This window comes from Lytechinus pictus, chromosome 9 (assembly GCF_037042905.1).
Source record: "Lytechinus pictus isolate F3 Inbred chromosome 9, Lp3.0, whole genome shotgun sequence".
Classification (NCBI taxonomy): Eukaryota; Metazoa; Echinodermata; class Echinoidea; order Temnopleuroida; family Toxopneustidae; genus Lytechinus; species Lytechinus pictus.
The window spans coordinates 13,641,932-13,669,911 of NC_087253.1; the positions used below are offsets into that span (position 1 = coordinate 13,641,932).

General features: G+C 37.1%; 2 protein-coding genes across 2 annotated transcripts; one reads left to right on the forward strand and one right to left on the reverse strand.

Moving 5' to 3' along the window:
* Positions 1–1,555: 1,555 nt before the first annotated feature.
* On the reverse strand, positions 1,556–5,855 carry LOC129267712 (monocarboxylate transporter 12-like). The gene is made up of 5 exons (XM_054905344.2): positions 5,849–5,855; positions 5,013–5,384; positions 4,360–4,503; positions 2,941–4,095; positions 1,556–2,054 (listed from the first exon to the last, which is right to left on the reverse strand). Exons 1-5 carry the CDS (start codon positions 5,853–5,855, stop codon positions 1,921–1,923), a joined length of 1,812 nt encoding a protein of 603 aa, XP_054761319.2. The 3' UTR covers positions 1,556–1,920.
* A 408-nt stretch (positions 5,856–6,263) lies between these two features.
* LOC129268773 (alkaline serine exoprotease A-like) lies at positions 6,264–26,134 on the forward strand. Its single transcript, XM_054906272.2, has 9 exons — positions 6,264–6,366; positions 6,864–7,017; positions 19,009–19,155; positions 20,317–20,449; positions 20,907–21,019; positions 21,468–21,612; positions 22,610–22,794; positions 23,651–23,822; positions 24,856–26,134. The coding sequence occupies exons 2-9, from the start codon at positions 6,904–6,906 to the stop codon at positions 24,984–24,986; spliced, it is 1,140 nt and encodes a 379-aa protein (XP_054762247.2). The 5' UTR covers positions 6,264–6,366; positions 6,864–6,903; the 3' UTR covers positions 24,987–26,134.
* Positions 26,135–27,980: the final 1,846 nt, after the last annotated feature.

Consider the following 27,980-nt stretch of genomic DNA (forward strand, 5'->3'; position numbering starts at 1 on the left):
AAAACTTTAAAATGTCGTAACTTTCTTATTTTACATCCGTTTTTGATGAAATTTTCAGTGTTATGCTTGTCTTATTTTTCTCTATTGATTCAAATCAAAATTTTTCTGAGGCGAACTTAACCTTTAATAGAGTTAGTTGTATGAGGCAGCACACACGACCTTAAGATACAGGAAATGTAGCACTGGGGCATGGGGCTGCTTGCCAAGCGATCAGCATATCCGAAGGGTTTTATGAATTTTCCATAGGTTATTTAATAGGTTTTCTTTCTTTCTTTATTTCTTATTTGATGTGATGAGGAATGATAAGGGATATGAAAACAAAAATGTACAATGACTCATTCTCGGAACAGGCTAAAACTATTCACACTCAGGAACATCAATACAGTCGGACCTTGCTACCCCGCGAATTGTGACACACAGTAGCGGACCGTGACCCGGAGGAAACAAAGCATTGGAGGGGCACTGTATTGTTTGTGAACAATGCTCTGCCCCCCCCCCCCAATGCTTTGTCTCCTCCGGGTCACGGTCCGCCACTGGTGACACATAACTGTTCTTTTTTGACAATGAGAAATAAAAGCGATCAAACTGAATATATTACCAGTAAGAGAACTTGGCTATTTTGACTACTAAGAAGACTGGGGAATGATTCAACTCCCCCGCCCCCTTATTTTTTTTTTTTTTATTTTTTTTTTTTTATTATCTTTTTTTAAACAAACAAGTGCACACCTAGTTACCAATAATGCATATAGCATTTCCATTTATTTGAAAGCAGAATAAAAGAGCATTGGAGATTAAATGCATTGCTCACGGTCATAGGTGCCGCGGCCGGGGATCGAACCCCGGACTTTCCATGTATAGCCAGGCGCCTTAGACCACTCGGCCACGGCACCTCCACATGGCTTATGGCTCAGACAATCGACCGCGAGATCGCGATTAAAATCGCTCCGAAAATTGTATACTCTACAAAAATGTCAGATCGAATTTCATCATTCACATTTATTCATAACTTCAGAGTTTTACTGAAATCAACTAAATAAGGCCCTGAAACTGCAATTTTTTTTTCTTATTCACAGACTCCTTGAAGGATTCTGAACGAAATGTACTTTTCTTTTTAAATCGACATCCAAGACTTTGTAGTTTATTGCTTTTTATATTTTATGTAACTCTGTTTTTCGACTTTATTATTGTTCATTTTCGATGGAAATCGTAAGCGACATTATTCTGATCATAGATAAAATTAAATCGAATGAGTTAATAAGTGAAAGAAAAATAATGATACATTTTTAAGGAATTTGGCTCAAAAAGAAAATTAAATTATCAACGAATTCACGTTTTTGAGGCCTGACATGCACTTACAAAAAGTTGCGTAACTTCGGAATCCCGTACCCTAGGGTCGGAAATTTGGTCTCAAACGTTCAGCGAGACTTGACAAATGGAACGACGCGGCTATGGCCATTGGCTATCCATTGGAAAATCACATAAACTTGAGACAAAGTTTAGATTACACCCCAGATCAAACTACGGGACTACAAGTATATAGATCAATATCTAACACCTCAACATTCAATTTCAATTTAGAGCTATTCAACTTTTATTCCGTGTCATCTTTTATTTCATCTTTTTTTTTCGGGGGGGCAAAGTTTCCTCCCAAAATTTAAGCACCGTATCATTCTTTATTTTTATCCAGCACATTTAGAAAAGAATAATTGTCTCAGAGGCATATGAGCCTGTAATTTTTACTTCACTTTCCTTCTTTAGTTCCAAATAAGTGGTTAATATTTTACGAACCATATCATTTTATCATACAGTAATTTTATTATCTAATACTGCATTAGAAAATAGTGGTGATCCACAAATTCAGCTGATTTTCCAGCTTAATCAACTTTAAATCAAGATTGGCAATACTTAAATTAAAGTAAATTAAGTTCCTGATCGGCATCGGAATTGTCCACCAAGCACCGGTTCGAGCACCATGATGATTCCAGCAAGTACAAAAGCAGATCCCCCAGCATAGAAGACGACAGCATAGTCCATGAACAAGCCGTAGAGGGCGCCTGTTGGGATTTTAAAGTTTAGGCATAAGTATAATCAAGGTATAATCAAATCATATATTTCCACAATAATTTTAAAACATTACAAATAAGTGGTAACAGCATCGATATTTTATAAAAATGATAATAATAATAATTAAAAAAAATATAGAGCTAAAGACCTTGATGGTACAGGAACCGTACTCCGTCACAAAATTAAAAGTGTATGAGATCATACCATTACGTGCGCCACTTGACCTTTTGAAGTACTTTTAAGTTATTCTGGTGGACTCAAACGAGCACGTGCTACGTCCATTTTTTTTTTTTTGGTATCGATGGGTAGCAGTGATGTGTTGAATAAGAAGTGGTTTGAATTGTACAAACTGGGGCCCGTTGCAGAAAGAGTTGCGTTTAAACGCAAGTCAAAAAATCAATCGCAACTCCCAAATGCGCACTGTTGATTGGTTGAAAATCAAGTTGCGATTGATTTTTAGAGTTGCTATTGATTGCAACTCTTTCTGCAACGGGCCCCAGGGGCAATGGTTTGTAATAGATTTTATAACCCCCCCCCCCCCCAATCACTCATTTACAAACGTCACAAAAACGCCACGTCTTATAGACACAAGGGCAAAAGATGAAAAGGAAGTTTGGAATGTTTGAAATATTCTTGGATAAAAAAAATATTCTCCAATGGTAACTCTCCTTGTAACACAGAAGTGCAAAAGTTAGCCTTGAATGCGTGCTATTCAGTGTATTGACGGATGTTCGCGTAAACCATGTAAACGATTACGTAATATGACAGATAAACATAATTTGGCTTAGCATCACCAAGATTTTCTACTTGACGTGTCAAAAGAGCGATATGAATTTCAATTTTAGATTTTTATTTTTTTTTTTCATTTATCATTACCTGCAGTCGGTGGTCCTACAAGGAATCCCAGCCCCTGCATCTCGATGACGAACCCAAAGGAGTATCCGAGAGTGTCCAAACCTACAAAGGCTACAAGCAGGGCAGGAGTCAGTGAATCAGTGGAACCGGCAATCAGTGCAAATAGAGAAGCAAGAACAGCGAGGCTCAGGTAACCTGAAGCCAATGGCACCAAGAGCAGGAGGGTACCTGCTAGTGTACAGCTCGATACGTAACCGAGCATCCTCCGATGTTTTCCGATGATGCGATCAAACACGAAGCCAACGAGGATCCTTCCGAGAGTATCCATGATGCCCATGACGGACAGGATAAAAGACCACTCGTCCTCGCCGACACCAATCCGGATTGCGTACGCTTTAAAGTAGACGTATGGTAACTGGTAACCTATACAGAGGATGAAGTTTGAGATGGCGAACACCACAAGGAATCGGTTATCGAGTAGCCTCAATACTTTGTAAAATGGTGATAAACAGCGCCCGCAACGGCTGTCTGAGTGAATGGACTCTGGCACTACAATGGTAGAGGCTGACGGTATTCTATTGGAGTAGATATCCATTGCTGCAGTGTAAGGTATGATGCTTGACAAAGTGCGTGCATCCTCCGCGATACCCAACGGGGTGACCGTTCCCGCTCTTAGAATATTCAGTGTATCCGCTTCTTTGTTTTCTCCTGAGGAACCGGCTGATGGTTTCGATGGACCCGACAGTGACGTCACAGATACGTTTTTGCTGACATTTCGACTCACACCTTGACTCACGCTCCCAACCGGAAGGTAGCTGCTCAACGAGAAAATAGAGTCCAGCTCAGTGTGGTCCCCTTCCATCAAACTCATCTCGAGTTCCTGCCTCTCAAGGTCTCTGAGATGCTTCTGGTAATCTTCAGGGGATGGACGTTCTGGGATAAGCTTGGGGATGTACGTAGCACCACAAAGACATAGAATAAGTTCCAGGGCACCCAGGATGAGAAAGGCGTGTCTCCAGCCAACCTCTTCGACAATGATCTGGACGATTGGAGCGAACATGAAGGTGCCCATACCTGAACCAGCGACCACGAACCCTGTAGCGATAGATCGACGCTTCTCGAAGAATCGACCTACCATGACGATACAGGGTAGGTAACAGAGACCGAATCCAAAACCTAAGAAGAATTTTAAAAAATTATGAGAAACATACTTGACGTAATATAGACTTCTATACATCAATAACAAAGGATTCACTCGCGTGAAAATGCGGAGAGATTTACCCAAGTAAAAAAAATCAAGAACATTACTATCAAAACAGACCATCTCTTCTATTTTCCTTTATTTCTCGGATATGTTATTATTTAGTTTCTCCTTTCTTTATTTCTCAGTTATTCCCATTCATCCTCTGAATCCTAAAGTAATATCATGGCATAACGAACCTGTCAGGGCACCATATGTAAAGAACAGAGAGTCGAGAGAGGACGCTGCGGCACTAAGGCAGAGTCCAGCTGATGACAGCAAACCGCCGATGATTGCAATAACCTGGGCACCGAACCGACCAACCAAGACACTGGTGATGGGACCTGCCAAGTAAGGTATATTATACCACAGTAACATCAATCAACATAAATCCTAACCGATCGATGATATGCCATTCGAAATAAATTAATAGATTTGATCGATCTGGTTATAATTTGATTGGTGTGGCTGTTATTTGGCAAACAGATAAATCTAAACATGCAGATAGAATAGCCAACGTTTCCTATTCCTCAAGGAAATGTGGATCATTTAATGTCATTTCTTTGCTTATTTCTCGTACAACGTCTGTTTTCTGTTACATGACGTTTGCTCTGGCGACAATTGCTCCGGGCTTTATTTCGTCTAAGATTGGAGTTGCAATGGGATTTTATTTTATTTTTAGGGTTAGGTTTATGATAGGGTATCGTGTTAAATCCAGGGTTTAAGTTGGTCATTCCATTAATGTGTGGAATTTGCAGCGGAGCAATTGTTACCAGGGCAAATGTCATTGAACCCTTCTCTCTCTCTCCCTCTCTCATGTCAACGACAAGTTAGACGATATCTACTGCATTACCTGAGCACAACATTGTTCCTAGAAGGATGCTTCCTGTCCATGCTGTATCGGAGTCACCTCTCTCGAACTCCTCGAGCAATTCAACATGAAATATCCCGACCATGGCGTAGGTCAAACCGAAGGTCAAGATATGAGTCATCATGGCCGCCGCCATGACAACCCATGCCCATCCCTGATCAAGATGTCGTGAGGTAGTACTGTCTTCATTCGTCGTCTTTTCACCTGGTTTTGATGTCGGTGGACCACCGTCGGGAACGATACTTCCTGTTTGCAATTGCTTTTCGTCTTGCGGATGGGTTTGAAGGCTACTTGGGGAGAGGGCGCTGTCGGCTGCTTTTCTGATTCCGGCATCAAGACTGGTTATCTGATCAACTTTATAGATTAAAAGAAGTAGAAAAGCCAAATACACTTTGCTAATAAAGTGGTCAGATGTTTGGCTGCTTTAGATACCAAGTTAGAACAGGGTCATAATTATAGTTTGTACAGAAAGAGAATCGTTTGAAAGAATAAGGATTGAAGAAAATGGATTAAGCTATGTTTAATATTCATGTCAAAGACTAAAGTGCAATGTTGAAAAAAAGTTTACATCGAAACATAACTGATTAATGAATTAATTAGCTACCTACGGGTACCATTATACAAAATAAGTGCGTTAATGGTGATACATCGTGCTCGATCTCATTCGCAACGTTGCACCGAGAACGGGGCGCTTTTGCCTAGTGCCTTTACATGGTATTGCAAATACCGGAGATGACTGTATCACCCCTAGCATCACGAATTTAAATATGTGCATTATTTGTTTTATTCAGATTTAAAAATATGAAATTCAAACGCACTCGCCATAAGGCTACATCCTTAAGCCCGTGGCTGAACATGAAATAGGAAAGGGCATTCAATACCAGAAGTGAATAGGCCTATGGTCATTTTCATAGCATAATGGCAGGGAGAACACTCGGGGACAACATTTTTCGAAGCTTGAAATATACGACCCCGCCCCTGCCATGGCATTTCCCCAGTAAGAGCCTTCAAGGGGACTCTGGGCGATGGTGAATAATTAAAAAAAAATGTTGTTCACTGCCATCGCTGACTGACCCTTCGTACCAGATACATTGCAAAAAAAAAAACACCCAAACAATCGTAATCAGATGTAATCTTTAGATAAACTATTATTTCTCTTTGTCAGCAATTGACCTTTAGATTGTAAACTTAGTAATCGTTTCGGTGTGAACTAGTTGCACCTGTTTCACAATTTACGGGGCAAAATCGTGACAAGCACTTCTTGTGTTCATACATGCGTAGATATTTTGTCTTTGGCAATCTGGACGTATTCCCGTGTACAGTTGTATAGAAGGAGGTAAGAAAACTACAACCGCGTCGTTAGATTACGTTGTAAGTCTGTTAGAACTACATTTGAAAAAGAAAATGCTTATGAGTGGGTTATAGTGACCTCCGCATGTACTGACAGTAAACACTGTCCACATTAGTACGCTTGATTAATTAAATGGTTTCATAATTTTCAAATTCTAGAAAAAACTATATATCTGAGAATTTTTATATACATGTGTGAATTTCTATATATCTTTCTTTTGGGTTCACTAACTGTTAAAAGTAATGGTGTATTCCTTCATTTATCCGTCATTCTATCACTAATATTTTTATATTCATCATATCAATCTTTTTTTTTTTTACATCGCAATGAAAAATCGTGTAAAAATTTACTACGGGAAATAATAGATTTAGACGACTGCGAAAAAATTGTCATTTTATTCATCTTTTCATCACTAAACTTGTAAATCATGTCAATCGAATTTCTCAGTTATTATTTCAAACCATTTCTCTTTTTCCTGACAGAAATTATCATATCTTAAGAGTGCTGCTGCGTTCTGTCGTCATGAAGACCATCACGTTGTTATTCTTCGTTGTGACCATTGGTGTTACCATGGCAACGCAGTATTACAACGCTGAAAAGGACGGAGTTGATGGCCAATTCATCGTCGTCTTAAAGGTAGATTTATATTCGCCTGTTACGGTCAAACCCGCTAACCGATGCCTAACCGGCCGGTGATATGTCATTCGAAACAATGTAATGGTGTTAATCGGTTAGGGATCGTTTTCGTTGGTATGACAGGGTATCCATAAGGGCATGATTAATCGTACGTCAGAATTGAAAGATCGTACGTCAGAATTGAAACAATCGAATTCATGTATTCAATTCCTTTTTTTTTCTTTAATTTTTCAATATTCAAATTCAGTGTGTTTCATTCAGGAGAAATCAAATTTCTAATTTGTTTTTCTTTATCTCTTTCATTTCAATTATTGCTTTGGTGTATATCTATTTATTCCTGAAGCGCCATGAGCACTGAACGGTTGACCTGTACGATATATAAGTAGGCACCATTATTATTTTTATTAAATCGATGATCAAGAAGTAAACAAAAGATTCATAGGAAGAAGCAAATATCACCCAAAACATAACAACTGGAATGAACGTTTAAACTATTAAATCAAAAATAGAAGACTTAACTGAACGAATGATATGGAAACAGAAAAAAAAATACGAAAAGCTTGTAAGTAATTGAACCTTTAATGCAGTTAACGATCACACTAACATAGCGTAAACATACAAAAAAATACAATAATGAAGGTAAAACTTGTAGAAAAGTGTAAGAATGAAGGACGTTGAAATTAAAAAAATATATAGATGAATGGTCGTAAAGATCATTGTCCGGCAAACATAAATGCAAATTTTGCACAAACAATTGTCCGGAATTTCCTTGATGGAATTATTATGCATACACTAAATTGTGATGAATATATTTACGAGCACCATTAAATAATGTCTTTTTAAATGTTACATGAACGAAGATAGTAATGCTTTTACCCACTTTAGAAATAGCTGTTTATATAGTAGTCACTCATTAATATTTTGTGTTCTTATCACTTAGTAGTACTAACAACCGATTTAGGGAACGGAATAATAGAAAACTTTGAAAGCAATTACAATCTGTAAATATAGTCGCGCTTAACAATTAAGCACTTTGCTAATAAACTTTAAATTGGCATTTAAGATAAATGTAATGTTCACTTTTGCCAAATTTTTCATTTCAATGAAAATCAACAAATCTTTGCGTAATAATATTACATCTAGGTTCTCTGACCAAATAAACCAAATTGGATACCATTTATGCATGGCCCTGGGAAGCGGGGTTGCAGAGGGGGGCGTTGAAACGGTGACCCGACAATTGCTCCGCCGACAATTATTACGCTAAATGCGAAAACTGCTCCGCGGATAATTGCTCCGCCGAAATTTGCTCCGCCGACAATTGCTCCTCCGATAATTGCTCCGCCGACATTCACTCCACCGAATTTTGCTCCGCGGACTTTTGCTCTGCAAAATGCGACAAGTGCTCCAACTGATAGATGCACTATCAGAAAAGAACAGAACTCTACAAAGGAAAAAGGGTGCAGATCGGACATGAAAAGGGCGAAATAAGAAGGGCAGCTTATCTCATACGAGAATAGGCACTTATTAAACGAAAGGGGCACTTGTTAACTCATAAAACGGATCCTTCTAAGATGGAAAGGGGCACTGAACATGTTTGTATAGGAGGGTATTTTTCTTGGGTAGAAATTAGGGATACATTTTAATGCTTCAAAAAGTGGGGGCGTTGATCCCCTGCCCCCAGGATCACCCCCTCCCCCGATGAAGGGATGATTTGTTACAGAATTTTTTCGTTCTTTTCTTTTTGATTAAAACGTTAGGGGGATATGAAGTCATTTTATTGATCTAAATATCTTAATAAAGCGGTTTTCATTCATCTTTACGTCTTTAAAAATCGGGGGAAAATCGATCGAAACAGTGAATAGTTATTAATACTCTGCTTTGAGTTATTTGAAGCTTTTTCGAGGATGTATCGGATATTGTGTTATTTGGGCAATTGTTTCATCCGATTGATGGTGCAATAATCGAGATGAGGACAAATAATTATTTTTTATAGCAGTCTTATTATTCTTTCTTTTTTTTTAATAGGGTCTTAAACATAAATTGTGAGTGCCTTTAATAGAGCGGACATTTTCAATGTGCTGTTTCCTTGAAAATCGATGGATTGGTAACAGTATCACAATGTTTCGAAACGTTTATATAGAATAATGTTTAAATTAGACAAAGATGAGCAAGCATATTCAGAGATAAAGGAGGATTTATGTGATAAATTAATAAATCAATAAATCAAGCATGGTTGTTCAACATGTAAAATACATATAAACGGGGGTGTATAAATTGTTAAACAACATATTAATTTTCTGTGTTTGTCTTTAAAATTACATTGAATCCAAACCAAATTCTAACTTTTCATTGTTTAGATTGGAAAAAATGAATTTCGTTTGTTAAGTTGGGTTAGAAAAAAAAATCATTCAAATTCGTCTAGTGTTGTGTCAATCTACTGAGCAGTTATATTATGTTACTGGCAATATTTTTTTCTAGCCCTTCGTCTTTTCTGTGTATTGTTTACTGTATTGTAATAATAATGCTATACCCATTGTCAGTTTGCATAAAACTACAAATAAATAAATTAGAATGAAAAAAAAGGTTCCACATCCAAATTTCATCTGTAGAGCATTTGTCGTATTTTACGGAGCAAATATCCTCGGACCAAATGTCCGCGGAGCAAAAGTCGGCGGAGCAAATGTGTCACATTTTGCGGAGTAAATGTCAACGAGCAATAGTCGCATTTTAAGGAGCAAATGTCCGCGAAGTAAATGTCAGTGGAGCAATTGTCAGTGGAACAAATATCGGCGGCGAAATTGACACAGAGCAATTGTCGTACAATCGAAGCAGTTGTCGTCGGAGCAATTGTCGGCGGAGGAAATATCGGCGGAGCAATTGTCCGGAGCAATTATCGGCGGAGCAGATGTCGCATTTTGCGTAGCAATCGTCGGCGGAGCAATTGTCATGTAACCGCTGAAGCACGCCCCCCCCCCCCCCTTTACAGGGGAGTGCTGCGTGTGTAATTCACCTTAGGCAGCTGCACCCCGTGGAAATCGGGTAGGTATGCTAAAAAGTGGAAATTCTAACAAAAATCTGCTTTATTCAATTTCAAAACCTTTTTTTTTTTCTTTTAAACCAGCATCCACCATATAAAAAAAAAGAAAAAAGGTGTCCTGGGCCCGTATTCCATAAACGAGATAAGCATGCTTAAGTAAAAAATATAAGCATTTTGTCTTAGTTTTCTGTCTAAGACAAAATTCTTAGCCAAAACGCGTATTCCATAAAGAATTGGCTAAGAATTTTGTCTAAGAATTTGGCTAAGAATTTTTGCGCGACTAAGACAGATTTAGGATGAATGGCTAAGTAACTTTTCTTAAATATGCAGAGTCTGTATTTCATAAATTCTACATGGCTAAGAATTTTGCCCTAACTTTAAGACAGTTGTGAGTTGTCTTAATTGCTTTAAGACAACGTTTAAATCCAACAAATCATGGCCAATTTTTTTTTAGAATTTATACCTATATTGCATTTCGAGCTACTTCCTCAGTTTTTAACCGATTTTCATGAAATTTGGAACACACATTGGTCTTAAGGTAAGGAGGTGTAAGATTTTTTTTTTGCTTTTTCAGAAATTGTGTTGCCATGGTAACAGTATATTATGGCCAAAATTTAAAATTTAAATTACTTCATCGGTTTTCTACCAATTCTCATGAAAGTTGGCTCACACATTGGATTTGAGGAAAAGATGTGCAAGACACAATTTTGCATGTGTCGGAAATTGTGTTGCCATGGTAACAGTATATTATGGCAAAAATTATGTATAAATCTTGCTATTCCAACTACTTCCTCAGTTTTTAACCAATTCTCATGAAATGTGGCACAAACATTAGTCTTGATGTGAAGATGTGCAAAACATATTTTATGCCTATATACAAAAATTACGTTGCCATGGTAACAACTTATTAAATAACGAAAATTAGGTGAAAAATTTGTGGTTTTAACAAGTTTACAATATTTCAACCACTTCTCATGATGTTTGCCACAGACATAAGTCTTGAGGTAAAGATGTGCAAGACACATTTTCGCATGTGTCGGAAATTGTGTTGCCATGGTAACGGTATATTAGGGCAAAAATTATGTAAAAATCTTGCAGTTCCAACGACTTCTTCCGTTTTTAATCAATTCTCATGAAATGTGGCACAAACGTTAGTCTTGATGTGAAGATGTGCAAAGTATATTTTATGCCTTTATAAAAAATTGCGTTGCCATGGCAACAAATAAAATAACAAAAACTAGATGAAAATCTTGTAATTTGAATTACTTTATCAGTTTTCAACTGGTCAATTCTCCTAAAATGTTGGCGCACACAATAGTCTTGAGTTGAAGATGTCTAAGATATACTTTTGCCTGTATCAGAATTTGTGTTGCTATGGTAACAACATATTATATTTATAAAGAAATTAGGTGAAAATCTTGTGGTTTGAATCCCTTTATTAGTTTTACCAATTCTTATAAAAGTTGGCTCACACATTGATTTTGAGGTGTAGATCTGCAAGACATATATTTGAAAATTTGTTGCCATGGTAACAGCATATCAGATCAATAAATGTGTAAACAGCATGATGTGTATTGAACTACTTCTTCATTTTATGACATTGGCCTATATGTCCATGAAATGCAGGTTTTGAGCTAAAATACTAGTAATCTGCAAGACACATTTTCTCATTCATCAAAATATGTGTTTGTATGATAACTACATGTATACGCCAAAAAAGATTAAGACAATGGTCAATGCTAACTTTTGTTTGGCTACATAGAGAACTACATGTAGCTGAAGGCTTAGTTCTAGTTTTTTTTTTTTTTTTTTTTTTGGGGGGGGGGGCTAGACCTCAAGATTTCGAACTACAGCCCCTAGTTTAGATCTAAGCCTAGATCAAGATTCTTTAGTCCTAGAAATAATCCAATGCTAGATCCCTAGCCTACTTCCTTTCTCAGGCCTAACGTTAGATGAGTAGAACTAGACAGTAGACTAGATCTAGCCTACATTTACTATTTTTAGATCTAGAATCTACATTGAGATAGAGTCTACAAGTCTCTAGATCTAGACCTATTACTATGACCCTATGTACACCTAGATTGGTATAGTTCTAGATCTAGATAGGGTCTAACTTTTAGTCTAAGTGAGTAAGTCATTTAGTCTAGATCTAGGCCTAGGTTAGAGATTTCTAGATCAAACAGTAGACTAGATCAGCAAGTCCTAACGTTAGGGCTACCGGATAGGCTAGAAATAAAATCTAGAATGAATAGAAGAAAGCACAGGCTAGGCCGCCTAGGCCCTAGATCTAAATTCTTATATAAATCTAGGCCCTAGTCTAGATGAGCTGTTGCCAGTGTTGGTCTAGGTTTAGGCCTGTTTTCTAGTCCTGGAAACCTAGATCTAAACAAGTCCTCAAAATGTATAAAATAAAAACTCCAAACAAACAGATGGACCTAAAGCAGGAGTAGATCTAGATAGATGTCTAGACTACTACTAGGACTAGATCTAACTTTAGGCATAGTTGGCAAGCAATGCATAGCGATATATCTAGCACTGTTGACAGGAATAACCGTCGTTTCTGGGGATTTATTTAAAAGTTTCTGACATTTACTGTCATATCACATTGGTGAGACTAGGCCAACGTAACGTTAGACTGTAAATTAGTGTCGTACTCGTAATACTAAAATAGCGGAACAACCAAAATACAGTCGGAGACTGAAGCTTTTGGTCTAGCTAAGTCAGATCTATTCTAGACCTACATGTAGATCTAGATAGATCTATCCCTGTCTTAAGGCTAAGCCAGGCTAAGTCCTGCATGTTCTAGGCCTAGACCAATACTAATATAGGTCTATCGTTAGATCTAGGCCTATATGTAGCTTCAGTCTCAGTTGCTCCACGACGGCACTAGACTAACAAAGTTACGTTTTGCTTCAGCCTTCAGGAAAGTAAAAAGTAAAAACAATGTTCAATTCTCCTCCAAACAGACGGATATTAGTTGTAGATCTTGGGCCTAGGCTAGATCTAGGCCTAATGTTAGACCCAAGACTAGTCTCAAAAGTTACAAATGTTTTCCCTTAGACCCTAGGTCTACTTCAACTGAAGTAGAATAAAGATGTCGAGAGGAATCTACCCTATTCCATTTAGATTTTGACAAACAATACATGAAAAGTAATGAATGGGACTGATACATAAAAACTGTGCAAGTCACTCGGTTTGGGATTGAAATGTTTTGGTAATTAACAAAATATAGAATAATCTGAATAAAGAATTCTTACCATATATGGGTGATGAATGCTCTTCTTTTACTACAATAGTTGTAATTAGTTTCAATAAAATCAAACTTGTTAAGAAAAAACAACTTCAATGACATTTTTGCTATTTTGTTGCAGTCACCCCTGCAGCAGTTTAGAAGGTCATAGAATTTGACTTTGAGACTTTGGCTTAGCCATATCGTCTGACTTGAGACAAATGTCTTAAAGTTTATAGAATATCGTTAGGGAAGATTTCTTAGACAAGCAAAATGCTAAGACAAATTGCTAAGACTTAAGCAAAAAGCTTATCTCGTTTATGGAATACGGGCCCAGGGCCCATATTCCATAAACAAGATAAGCTTTTTGCTTAAGTCTTAGCAATTTGTCTTAGCATTTTGCTTGTCTAAGAAATCTTCCCTAACAATATTCTATAAACTTTAAGACATTTGTCTCAAGTCAGGCGATATGGCTAAGCCAAAGTCTCAAATTCTGTGACCTTCAGCGACCTTCTCAATAATAAATTGCTGCAGGGGTGACTGCAACAAACTTTCAAAAATGTCACTGAAGTTGTTTTTTCTTAAAACTTTGGATTTTATTGAAACTAATTACAACTATTGTAGTAAGAGAAGAGCATTTATCACCCATATATGGTAAGAAATTTTTATTAAAATTATCTATATTTTGTTAATTACCAAAACATTTCAATCCCAAACCAAGTGACTTGCACAGTTTTTGTGTGTATCAGTCCCATTTATTACTTTTCATGTATTGTTATTTGTTTGTCAAAATATAAACTACAGTACCCAGTTGTTGTGTGTCCGGACAGGTTGTGTGTCCGGACGATCAATTTTAGAAAGTCATTTGGAAAAATTTACAAGCGAAGTTTCATCAATTTTTTGTACAAAATGTAAGGAAATATTATAAAGAACAAAATGGAAGATGATTACAACTATTGAATTCATATTTTTAGTGTAATCCAACGACAAAAAAGAAGGCTTCAAAAATATAAAGTGTCCGGACACCCGACCCCCCATCCTACCGGTATATAATATTCCTCTCGACATCTTTACTTTAACTTCAGTTTAAGTAGACCTAGGCCCCCTAAGGGAAAACTTTTGTAACTTTTGAGACCAGTCTTGGGTCTAACATTAGGCCTAGATCTAGCCTAGGCCCAAGATCTATAAAATATCCGTCTGTTTTGAGGAGAATTGAACATTGTTTTGACTTTTTTACTTTCATGAAGGCTGCAAAACGTAACTTTGTTACAATGTTAGTCTAGTGGGATGCCATAGTGGAGCAACTGAGACTGAAGCTACATATAGTACATATATCTAGCCTAGACCTAAATAGTATTGGTCAAGGCCTAGAACAACATTCGGGACTAAGCCTGGCTTAGCCTTACTTAGGACAGGGATAGATTTACATGTAGGACTATCTGACTTAGTTAGAGTTAGACCAAAAGCTTCAGTCTCCGACTGTATTTTGAGTTTTCTGCTAAACTACGAGTAAGACACTCGACAGTCTAACATTACGTTGGCCTAGACCCTAATCTCACCAATGTGACATGACAGTAAATGTCAGAAACTTTTAAATAAATCTCCAGAAACGTTGGTTATTCCTGTCTACAGTGCTAGACCTATCGCTATGCATTGCTTGCCAACTACGCCTAAACTTAGATCTAACCCTGACCTAGACATCTATGTAAAAAGTTAGATCTAACTAAGTTAGATCTACTTCTTTTTTAGGTCCATCTGTTTGTTTGGAGGAGTTTTATTTTATACATTTTGGGGAGTTTGTTTAGATCTAGGTTTCTACAAAACAGGCCTAAAGTAAAACCTAGACCAACAGCTCAGTCTAGACTGGGGCCTAGATTTATATAAAAATTTAGTTAAGATCTAGGTGGCCTAGCCTAACTTTTTTAGTATGGCTATGCTTTCTTCTATTCATTCCAGATTCTATTTCCAGCCTAGCCGGTAGCCCTAACGTTGGCTGATCTAGTCAGACTAGTCTACTGTTTGATCTAGAATCTCTGGCCTAGATCTAGACTAAATGACTAAGACTAAAAGTTAGACCCTATCTAGATCTAAAAGTAGAACTATATCAATCTAAGTAATAGGTCGAGATCTAGAGTAGAGACTTGTAGACTCTATCAAAATATAGATTCTAGTTCTAAAAAATAGTAAATGTAGGCTAGTGTAGATCTATTCATCTAACTTTAGGCCTGAAAAAGGAAGTAAGCTAGGGAATTTAGCATTTGATTATTTCTAGGACTGAAGGATCTTGATCTTTGGCTTACATCTAAAGCTAGGGGCTGTAGTTTGAGATCTAGAGGTCTAGGCCCCCCCCCCCCCCCACCCTAAAATTAAAAACGATAACTAAGCCCACAGCTACATGTAGCCAAACAAAAGTTAGCATTGACCACTGTTTTAATCTTATTTTGGCGTATGATATGTTGTTACCTTGGCAACACGATTTCTGATACAAACAAAAACATTCTCGCACATTTTCAACTCAAGACTGATGTGTGTGCCAAATTTCATGAGCATTGGTTGAAAAGAGATGAAGGAATTCAAACTACAAGATTTTCACCTTATTTTCGTTAAATAATATGTTGTTACCATGGCAACACGATTTTTGATACAGGCAAAAATATGTCTTAGACATCTTTACCTCAAGACTTATGTCTGTGGCAAACATCATGAGAAGTGGTTGAAATATTGTAAACTTGTTAAAACCACAAATTTTTCACCTAATTTTCGTTATTTAATATGTTGTTACCATGGCAACGCAATTTTTGTATATAGGCATAAAATATGTTTTGCACATCTTCACATCAAGACTAATGTTTGTGCCACATTTCATGAGAATTGGTTAAAAACTGAGGAAGTAGTTGGAATAGCAAGATTTATACATAATTTTTGCCATAATATACTGTTACCATGGCAACACAATTTCCGACACATGCAAAATTGTGTCTTGCACATCTTTTCCTCAAATCCAATGTGTGAGCCAACTTTCATGAGAATTGGTAGAAAACCGATGAAGTAATTTAAATTTTAAATTTTGGCCATAATATACTGTTACCATGGCAACACAATTTCTGAAAAAGCAAAAAAAAAATTCTTACACCTCCTTACCTTAAGACCAATATGTGTTCCAAATTTCATGAAAATTGGTTAAAAACTGAGGAAGTAGCTCGAAATGCAATATAGGTATAAATTCTTTAAAAAAATTGGCCATGATTTGTTGGATTTAAACGTTGTCTTAAAGCAATTAAGACAACTCACAACTGTCTTAAAGTTAGGGCAAAATTCTTAGCCATGTAGAATTTATGAAATACAGACTCTGCATATTTAAGAAAAGTTACTTAGCCATTCATCCTAAATCTGTCTTAGTCGCCCAAAAATTCTTAGCCAAATTCTTAGACAAAATTCTTAGCCAATTCTTTATGGAATACGCGTTTTGGCTTGGAATTTTGTCTTAGACAGAAAACTAAGACAAAATGCTTAGATTTTTGACTTAAGCATGCTTATCTCGTTTATGGAATACGGGCCCAGGGCCTTAGCCCTTGTCGTAAGTGGGAGAAAAGAAGGCGCACCATATGACTACAATAATGCGAAACGTGTACTAGATAGGTTTTCGTCTCTTAATAATTAATATACCAGTTATATCAATTATCTTATTATCACCCTTAGTTAAATACAGCTGTTATAAAAACAAAGTAATCATTCATTAACCATTACTTAAACAAATAGGCCTACTAAAGCCTATATAGGGCGAAATTCGCTGTTATAATTATCAATCATGAAATCTTTCATTGAACCCAAAAAATTACCGTACAACAAATGGAAAATCACTTATGTTATAACATACACGGGTTCATGATGCACATTTAGTAATAATTACAATCGTTCATGATTATAGAACGCCATGGATGGTATTCTCATGATAGCCATACAGTTAAAGGACAAGTCCATCCCAACAAAAAGTTGATTCGAATAAAAAGAGAAAAATACAACAAGCATAACAGTGATAATTTCATCAAAATGGGATGTAAAATAAAAAAAAGTTATGACATTTTAAAGTTTCGCTTAATTTCACAAAACAGTTATATTCACATCCTTGTCTGTATGCAAATGAGGAGAGATGACACCACTCACTCACTATTTCTTTTGTATTTTATTATATGAAATGTGAAATATACCAATTTTCCACCTGTTGTCCTGTGAAACGGCGATTAATTCCTCCCTGAACATGTGGAATTAGCGTTTAATACTATATATGGTTCAATCAAATTGGTCCTTATTGTCAAATCTGTAAAAAATTAAAGATTGTATAATTCAAACAATAAAAAAACAATAGAAATAGTGAGGGGGGACATCATCGACTGTGACATTTGCAGGTCACTGAGTTGTGCATATCACTGTTTTGTGGAAAATAAGCGAAACTTTAAAATGTCATAACTTTCTTATTTTACATCTGATTTTGATGAAATTTTCAGCATAATGCTTGTTTGATTTTTCTCTATGTATTGAAATCAACATTTTTCTGGGTTGGACTTGACCTTTGATTTACATCACACTTCTATGGAGTGCCAATTGCATCATAAATTCCCATACACCAAAATAGAAAATCGCTATTAAACGAAATAACACACAGAAGTTCATGATGTGTAGTTTTTAATAATTAATGGAACGCCATGTGTGGTGTTCTCTTAGCCATGGTTTAGTTAACCTATACACTTATGAAGTGCCATTTGTGAACTCATTCACTATAAAAGTAAAAATAAACCAATGCCACAAAAATGTAATAATATACATGTCGATACTGTTCGCAAAGCTACGCACGACTTTAAATTGTCTCTCATTTTATCACATAATTCAACGTTGATATACATACATTGGCATCAATCATTAACTCACAATGTTAATAGTGCATTTGTGATTTGCCGAATATTGTATCATAAAAAGTAGAAAAGTATTACAATTGTCAAAACCTCAGTAAACATTGATATTTTGCCCTGAAAAAAAAATAATTAAAATAATAATACATCATTTATATAGCTTCGTTTTTCTACAAATAAGAAAAATACATTATAAGAAAGAATGTGCCTTTAATAAGCCTATGTACTGTTTGATTATGCAAAGGACCTTATGAGTTGGTTCCCAATGAAATAATTACGAATACTAGATTACAACTATATAAGAATTACGAAAGAGATGGATTACAAGTAAAGAAAGTTGAAAGTTGAAAGTAAATACTTTTCTGATGTTTAGAGGTAATTTGTTCCAAACGGTCTGCCATCATTGGAGTATGTGCGAGGTTTAGGAATTTGAAAAGGTGCTTTTTGGCTCAATCGAAGGTTACGGGACGGATAATCATTCAGTAAGGTTGAATTAGTATGATGGAGATGAGCCATACTATGTTTTAAAATTAAACGAAGAATCTTAAATACTTGTATTGTGATGCAGTTGTTTGTTTGTTTGATTCCACTTTGTGAAATTATATTCACACTGGCAACAATATAGTGTTACATAAGAAGAATAATTGATAAACAAGTGGTCTAACTAACTAAGTATACATAAACTAAGCATAAACAAATATAAATAAAATAAGCATAATCAAAAGATGAGCTATGCATAAACAACTGAACGATGTTGGAAGTATAAAAAACATTTTTATTCGTAACTTTTAATTTTCTTCATAAAAAAACCTAACCAGGATGGGATCGACCTAGAACCGGTTATTAACCGGTTTCTAACCGACAGTCAATCAGAAGGTATCCGGGCATCCATTCGACTCCGCTACAACAATCTTCTGACTGGTTTCGTTGCCAAGGTTACAGATGGCAGTCGTGCATTACAACTGGTAAGATGAAAATTTAATTTATTACATTTTTTCATGTTAACTCTCAACCCCCCCCCCCCCCCCTCTCTCTCTTTCTCTTTGCGTTTATCATTGTTAATGAGAATAGTTGTGTATTTTTACTATTTCTTAATCGTGCGTATACCATCGCAAAAACGCGTTCCTCATAAGCGGTAAAAGATAAGTCTCCGATTGACACTTTACAAAATTTTGTGTGGATGGGATGTACATGTACGTGTGTGTGTACGGTTTCAATATGAATGTGAGATGCACTATGCGTATGTCAGAATGTTTAATGTGTTACGAAAGCTGAAAAAAATTAGTATAGGGCCTTTGTCCTCTTATACGTAAACTCTAATATACAAATAGTGGCACGTTCCTCTTTGTCAATCAGTTTTACCACATAACTCTTTGTCTTAATAACACGGTCAGGTATGGAACTAAATGTAAGATTAGCACCGGTGTAAAATGACTGATGTGGTCCTATGTATACACGGCTAACTACACAAGTTTTGCTGTGCGTTATTAAAGGTCAAGTCCACCCTAGAAAACTGTTGATTTGAAATAAAGGAAATCAAACTAGCATAACGCTGAAAATTTCATCAAAATCGGATGTAAAATAAGAAACTTATGACATATTTCGCTTATTTTTCACAAAACAGTGATATGCACAACTCAGTGACAGGCAAATGAGACAGTCGATGATGTTCTTACAGATTTGACAATAAGGACCAACTTGACTGAACCATAAACAATGCTCATTCCACATGTGAAGGGAGGAATTTATCGTTTTTTCACTTGACAATGAGGAGAAAATTATAATATTTCATATTTCATATAATAAAATACAAAAGAAATAGTGAGTGGATGACGTCATTATTCTCCTCATTTGTATACCGAACAGGATGTGCATAACTGTTTTGTGAAATAAAGCGAAACTTAAAAGTGTCATAACTTTCTTATTTTACATCCAATTTTTATTTCATTTTCAGTGTTGTGTATGTTTGATTTTTTATCTTTTTATGCAAATCAATGTTTTGTTGGGTTGGACTTGTCATTTAATATGCATTGTTATGTAATTTTGTATTTTACAATAGCTGAAATAAATGGAATGAAAGTGAATTGAATTTACATATATATTCATGTTCTTCCCCGACTCTTTAGTTGATGGCCCTACCCGGTGTCGACTACATTGAACAAGACAAGATTATTCGATCCAATGCGGTCGCTGGATCGTGGGGGATTGACAGGATTGATCAAAGGAGCCTACCGCTAAATAACAACATGGATGTTAATGGTACGTGTGAAGTGTTCAGTTGAAAACACATTAGCCTAAAGCAATGACGTCATCGCGACGCCATCTTAGAGGCTGAAGCCATTGCCGTAATTGCATGGCGCATCTCGGACAATTCCGTTTACGCGTACTCCTATATCCTCTGACGGAGGGCGCTATAAAATTATGATGTCGTTAGCATTAGGTCGCAGTCACACGGACTCCGACCGACCGACCGATGGTGTGCCATCGGAATAGCTTTGATCGGTTTGGAGTCCATTTCGTTGGTGTGACTTGGTAGAAGTGCTTCTTACAAATTCTAGGCTCACCATGAGGACGTCGCCACGGAGTACTCAGGATGCCGCAGTATCTGCCTATTCCACGATTATTCTATATTTCGTTTCACCGAACACCTCTTAGAATAGCGACAGCAAAGCCAATTTCTTGTAATACTTTTCCGTTTTTGTTTCGTGATTATTAGGACATGGAAGTGGAGCCCATGTGTACATCATTGATACTGGTATAAACCCGAACCACGTGGACTTTGGAGGTCGGGCAACACCCAGCAAGGACTTTGTTGATGTAGAGAACGGGGTGAGTTGGCGAACTTTCGTGTATGTTCATAGTGAATTTGACACCATTTGGATATAAATCATCCAGAGTAGAAAGAGTTTAATGATCAGTGGACGTTCTGTAATGCCACTGGAGATTCTCTTATGGCAGTCGTGTTGTCTTCATCTTCCCCTGGCCCGACAGTTGCCCGAAGCTAAGCAGGCTTTCCCGAATAATATTTCGATAATAAAAACCGACTTTGCGGTCCCCCAAATTGAATCAATCAAACTCGAGATATTACTGTTTTTCGCTCATTTTTAGTCACAATTGAAACCGAAGAAAGTGTATTCCTAAGTTACATCTAGATCGCTAGGTGAAATAAGACTTACATGTATATTATCATCGGTAAGAAAGTAATGTCATTGGTCGGTTTGAATCGGTTTTGCCATGTGATCGTATCATAAAAAGGGATGTCTTTATTTTATTACAGGATGCGATTGACTGTAACGGACACGGGACCCATTGCGCGGGAACGGTGGGAAGCAACACTTACGGCATTGCTCGCGAGGCCAATCTCTATGGTATCAGAATCCTTGATTGCGATGGTTCTGGGTTCATCAGTTCTTCAGTAGCAGGTAAAAGGATTTTCTGGAACGTAGAGAATCATTCTATTTACTGTTAAATGCCCTCAATGACATCGAAGCCTATGTCGGCGTTGGTGAATCGATGAAACGGCAGTTTCGTCCGTGACTCTGTACAAACGGCATATTTGAAATTTGACGTCAGCTCCGAAACGTCCGACGAGAGTGCTGTTCCGGTTCACCAATTTTCGACAAAGACCTCCAAGGTTTTCATTGTAAATTGACGGACATTTTTCAATTCATTAGCTGCGTGCAAGGATTGATTCGCAGTGTGAAAACTGCCTAATGATAATACGGGGACTTTACGTTGAATTACGCCAGTTAGTGCGCATTTACTCTTCATAAGCAAAAATATAAAAGATGAAGTCGATTGGTCATAATCATGATAATGTAATAATTGTAATAAAAATATACACGTCTCTAGAGCATGGTAGATACATCTTCTAGATGATGACGAATTATTGCATGACAGGCTTTCCACATAATAGATTTAAAATATGATGATATTTAATAAGTAGGCCTAACGTTAGGCCTAAATAGGAATAGGCCTACCTACAGGGCTGGAGTAATTATTGAAAAGAAGCGTTAATGGTTTAGAGTAGCTATTTATTTTACCTGATTACTTAACGAATATACGGCAGTCTTTAGCTGCCATCTAAAATATCAAATCGCTCATGTCATAGTAGATGCAACGAAAGCTGCCTAAACTGACTTAGAGGTTGTGATTCAGAAGTGCAACATTTTGTCGACCACCTAATGGAATCAAAATCAATTTCACTCATTAACATATTTTCATTTAACGTTTCGCGCTTCCGGTCAAAATAGCCCTTATTATGTATGATGTTATCTGCTAGGTACATCATTCTGTGGGGAACTTATAGGTCTTTTTCCCTTTGTTTCCCCTCGGTAAAAGATAACACGGGTGGTCCGAAGAATGTTCTATTACACATTGTATCGGTCAATAGTATGCATTATTATCTCTCGTACCCAGCAATGGACTGGCTGGCATCGGAAGGCAAAAGACCGACCGTAGCGTCCATGTCATACGGAGGGTTCTTTTCACCTACAGAGATGAGGGCGGCAAAGGGCGCCAAGGAAATGGGCGTGGTCCTTGTGACGTCAGCCGGAAACAGCAATGCAGATGCGTGTTTGCAATCTCCCGCCGGGAGTCCCGATGTAAGTTTCTAATTCTGATAACGTTTCTTTTCCTTTCTTGCGAAATCCCCAAAAGCTATGGACTGGTTAGTCACAGATGGTGAAAGGCCGACAGTGGCGTCGATGTCTTACGGAGGGTTCTATTCTCCGACCGAGTTTCAGGCGGCCGAGAGGGCTAAGGAAGCAGGCATTGTCTTGGTGGCGGCCGCCGGTAATAGCAACATGGATGCTTGCCTTTCATCGCCAGCTGGAAGCCCTGATGTAAGGCTTTGAATTCAAATTTCCGCTTTTTATTTGAACTATTTCCAAGATGATTTGAAAACTTTGAAGTTGACTGGCTGCTGAGACCTTTTAGCATGGTAGTTAATGACTAAGTAAAACCATTATACAGTAAGTCATTTCTGAAATGGGGGTTTATTATAAACAGCACGCCTACTATTTTGCTTATCGGATTAGGGTAGCCCTGTACACGATATATAACCAGATAGGTTTTTTTTTATATGACAATGGTTCGTTCGTTTGTTTTTCATGTGAGGGGTAGTGTGACTGCTCCCCATATGGTGGTTTGGGATGGATAGATCGTTCCTTTAGAGGCTTTACATTAAACTTTCTTAATTACCGGTGTAAAATAAGTGGTGTAGTCCTCTATGTACACCGGTTAGCACTACAGTTTTTGCTGCGTGGTTTGGGCCTCTTGATAAACAAGTATTGATCAATCATTTACTTAAGTAGGGAAGTATCCTCCATGAAACCAAAAGTCGGTGATTGTCACTGAGTATTTAGACGAGCTACTGAAATCATTGCATCTGATTGGCTCAGAGCACGTTTGCCAGTGAAATTTACCGGCGAGCTTCTTCATGACACACTCCCCTTACAGGTGATCACTGTCGGTGCAACCACAAGCAGCGATGCTCGTTCAAGCTACTCCAATTACGGGCGATGCGTCGATCTGTTTGCTCCAGGCTCCAGCATCACCAGTCTCACCTACGACTCTAATGACGGAGTTGCGACTTACAGTGGAACTAGTATGGCATGCCCACACGTAGCCGGTAAGCAGGGCTTTCCCCCCTCTTTATTTCTTGCTCACAAAATTGATATTCTTGAGTACCGAGGCAATGATATCACAGTTTTTGGTTACAGTAAGCCTATATAAACGGGCACAGGTTATAAACACACCCCCCCCCCTAATTCTTGATTTTTTTTTTTCAACTTCGGCATGTTAGGGGATAGGCCTATATCCCTTTTGCTTAACTTGACCATGACTGGTCGCTTCAGAAACAAAGAGATTTTATTTTCTTTGATTCATTATCGTTTTTGAGGGGGCGCGGCGTTTGTCGTCACCATAGAATCATAATCAATTTGTATTTGCACTGCATACTGTTGACATGTCATTATCATACTTGATTGGAGTTATTATGCATAATGTTATCGGCCTACATGTTAAGGGTCCTCAGGACAATAGGCATTATCGGTAATATACGCTTTACATAATGGGCTACCCTTAGTCATAGGCCAATATAACTTACGGTATGTACTTACCTACTTGCTTAGTTTACTTGGTTGTTAAGGCTTGAAGCATAAACCTTATGAGCCCTTCTCAACAATCACGATACTATTTGAGATGGTAAGGCGTATATTCAAGAGGAAGGTGGTGTCACTGCTTTTCATGGTGAGATTTAAAACTATTAAAAGATGGTACTTTTATACACTGCTGATGGTGGTAGCCTGTTCCATGAACAGAAAAGCAAGGGACCCCTGTGTGGTATTTGTCTTGAAATCGACATTTTATGGAAGACGACAAGAACACACTTGTCAAAACGTCAAGTTTGGGTGTTCCTATTCAAGATCAATGTTATTGCCCACGAAAGAATACATGGTGTACCGTGAAATCACAGCGTTCTTGTGTTTGAATGTTAGGCCAAATTTTAGGTCAAATATTTAAGAAACGTCGAGTTTGGGTGGTCCTTTTCAAGACCTCCATTATGCCTATGAATCACATCGTTCTTGTATTGAAATTTTTGGCCAAATATTTAAAATATATTTCATAAACTTTCAATATTGATTTATATTCCTCACTATTAGGCATTGCCGCCGTGCTGTTCGGCCAGGGCTATTCTCCTCAAGAGGTTTACGATAAGGTCACCAGTTCTGCAACCTTTGGCGTGGTGGCGAACCCCAACGGATCTCCTAATCTACTCGCCTACCTCGATTAAAACCACTCTTGTATTCAAATCAAACCAGAGTCTATTGCAATTATGATCAAACTCCCGAGATAGATGAATAAATGTTATTAATATTAATAATGATAATGAAATATACTTAGAATGAGTCATAAATGATTTTAAAATCAAATATTGGGCTGGTCATGCTAGTTGGGAGAAATTCGGAGTGGGGTGTTGTACGCTATTCATTCAGACCAAAATTATTCCATTGTACATTATTCAGAACATTATTCAGAAACAAATCTCTTGTCTGTACTCTGGAAATGCAAGCGGGTCTAATCTGGTCCATAATCACTACTCTCAGAGTGATATGAGGGACCAGTCCTGATGGAATGAGATTTCAATCTTTAAAGAGTGATTTTTTTTACTTTTGGGAGTAAAAGTGTACAAAATGTGCACTCTTTTACTCCAAACAAGGTAAAAAATCACTCTTGAAAGATTGAAATCTCATTCCATCAGGACCGGTCCCCCATTACACCCTGAGAAGAGTGTGATTGCATTTAGAGAGTATACATGTAGGCGGCCAAGATGGTATTTAGCCGAAAAATAAAAGAATAATTTGGTTCGAATAATATCCTGTCCAAATCTTAAAGAACAACTGCCTTTCAAAGGAAGACCCCCAGTCGACATACTGTCACCATTACATCCAGCCTGGACAACTAATGATACAGCTATCTGGGTGCAGCAAATTTAAGATTTTAACTGCTTTTGTCAAAACATTCCGCTGGTGTACAATTGAGATTTATTGTATCCCTGAAGAAGACGTGGGTTTACGTCGAAAATTTGGACTTGGAAATAAACTTTGTTGGAACTATAACAATGCATTACCTCTTTACCTCTTTGCCTCAAATGATATTCACGAGTAATGCAAACTTGCATTACTCGCGAATATAATTTGTTTCGCATTTCTGATGTCTTCTTATTGCCAATACGTGGAAAACCAAGATGCTTATATATATATATATCCATGTTTTTGACAACCAGACACTTTATCAAACGTCTTGCATCTCTATTATGTTCATACGTTTTATCTGGTTATCTCGCTTCATGATTTTGAAATTATGATGTTGATCTCTGTATATTAAAGTAGTAAAGTTACACTAAAAATGGTAAATAAAAATCTCAGAGTTTAAAAGCAATTTGTTTTACAAGCTTTTTTTGTGCGTTGAATTAATATGAGGTAATAATTAATCTTTTTGACATTTACTTTAAATTCGGCTTTTCTTTTAGCAGTTTGGTACTTGTTTTGATATCTAAGTTTACCCAAGAGATGATTATTATAATATCATATCGCGCGTATAAAGAGAGAGGAGAAAAGTAAAATTCAAGGGTTACTTAGCAAAGGTGGTATTGGTATCACTGAGAAAGATGGAGCCAGAATAGTATGATAAAATACAGGGAAATAATACAAATGGCTAAAACCTTCTTACTAACTCAATGCCAATATTCCACAACAGCCAGTGGCAGTTTGAGTCTTACACTGCACAACATTTCCTTGTTATCCATGGTGCTATTTTTTAATTATGTAGTTTTAGATTTCTATGCCCACTATTATAATGATTCGCCGTTACTCTTTACAACGTTAACACTACATAATTTTGGGAAGAAAACAAAACTATATACTTCTTAGCATTTCATTAGAAAAGGGATGAAACAGAGTCATTTTTAAAGAGAAAAATCACTTAACAATTCCCTCTGTTTTGCCATATTTATAAAGACTAAATTACTGCACATGGGCCTAATAATTATGATTGAGCTAGTTGGAATGGCTGGGCCCTGTCTTACAAAGAGTTACGATTGATCCAATCAATCTCAACTGTATGGAATCCATCCATGTCATATTTTTTCTACAAGAAATTTGCCCAATCTACTTAGCAAACAAAGATAATTACACTGAATCTTCAAGAGAACGATGAATGTATGAATATGCATCATATCTAGAATATATTTTGAAATTTGCATTTTAGATGTTGGCGTTGCTGGCTGTCCATGGTGGTGCTTGATCGGATCAATCGCAACTCTTTGTAAGACGGAGCCCAGGGGCCCGTCTTACAAATAGTTGCGATTGAATTCATTGAATTCATTGATTTCTTGACAATTTGGTGTGTTCTCCTTTGTTTACAAAGGACATTTTGCCAAAATTCCTGTAGAAAAAATTATGACACTGATGGATTTCCATAGAGTTACGATTGATTGGATCAATCGTAACTCTTTGTAAGACTGGGTCCTGGTGTGTCTACTATTGAAAAGAACAGAGTGTAACACAGTGTGTTCACAATTTATAGTGGTCTGTGTCAGGATGTGGTTCAAATCGCTGACATTTAACATTTAGAAGATAATTTCACGCTGTGAACACCTCGACAGTGTGATCCACAGTGTTCAAATGCTCAACTTTAACAGTGTAAAATCACTTCCACACTGTGGAAACATCTATATTTTGAGTGTCCACAGAGTTTTCACATAGTGCACTATGTAAAGATGTGATTCATGGTGTTAACGCGCTCAAATTTAAAAATGTGAAAGTGATTTTACACTGTGGACGCCTCCACATTGTCAGTGATTACGATTTGTTCACATATCACTGCAAAAACTCGGGTGTTGATTTAACACCAGCTCGGAATCTATATATGTCCACACCAGAGAAATATTGAAACAACACCAGTTTGGAATAAAACCGATGCTGTTTTAATACTAATTGGTGTTGTATAAACACCTATCTGGTGTTAGACCAAAACGAAACTGGTGTTGTTTAACACTTCTCTGGTGTGGACATAATTATATAGATTCCCGGCTGGTGTCACAGTGTGAGTATTAACAGGGAGATAGTGGACTATGTGAAAAATGCGATTCACAGTGTTAAACTGCTCAAATACAGCAGTGTGGATACCTCTATAGTGTGAACGCTCACAGTGTCTTCGCATAAAGGGGTATGTTAAACTTGTTATTCACACTGTTAAAATGCTCAGATTTAACAATGTGAAGATA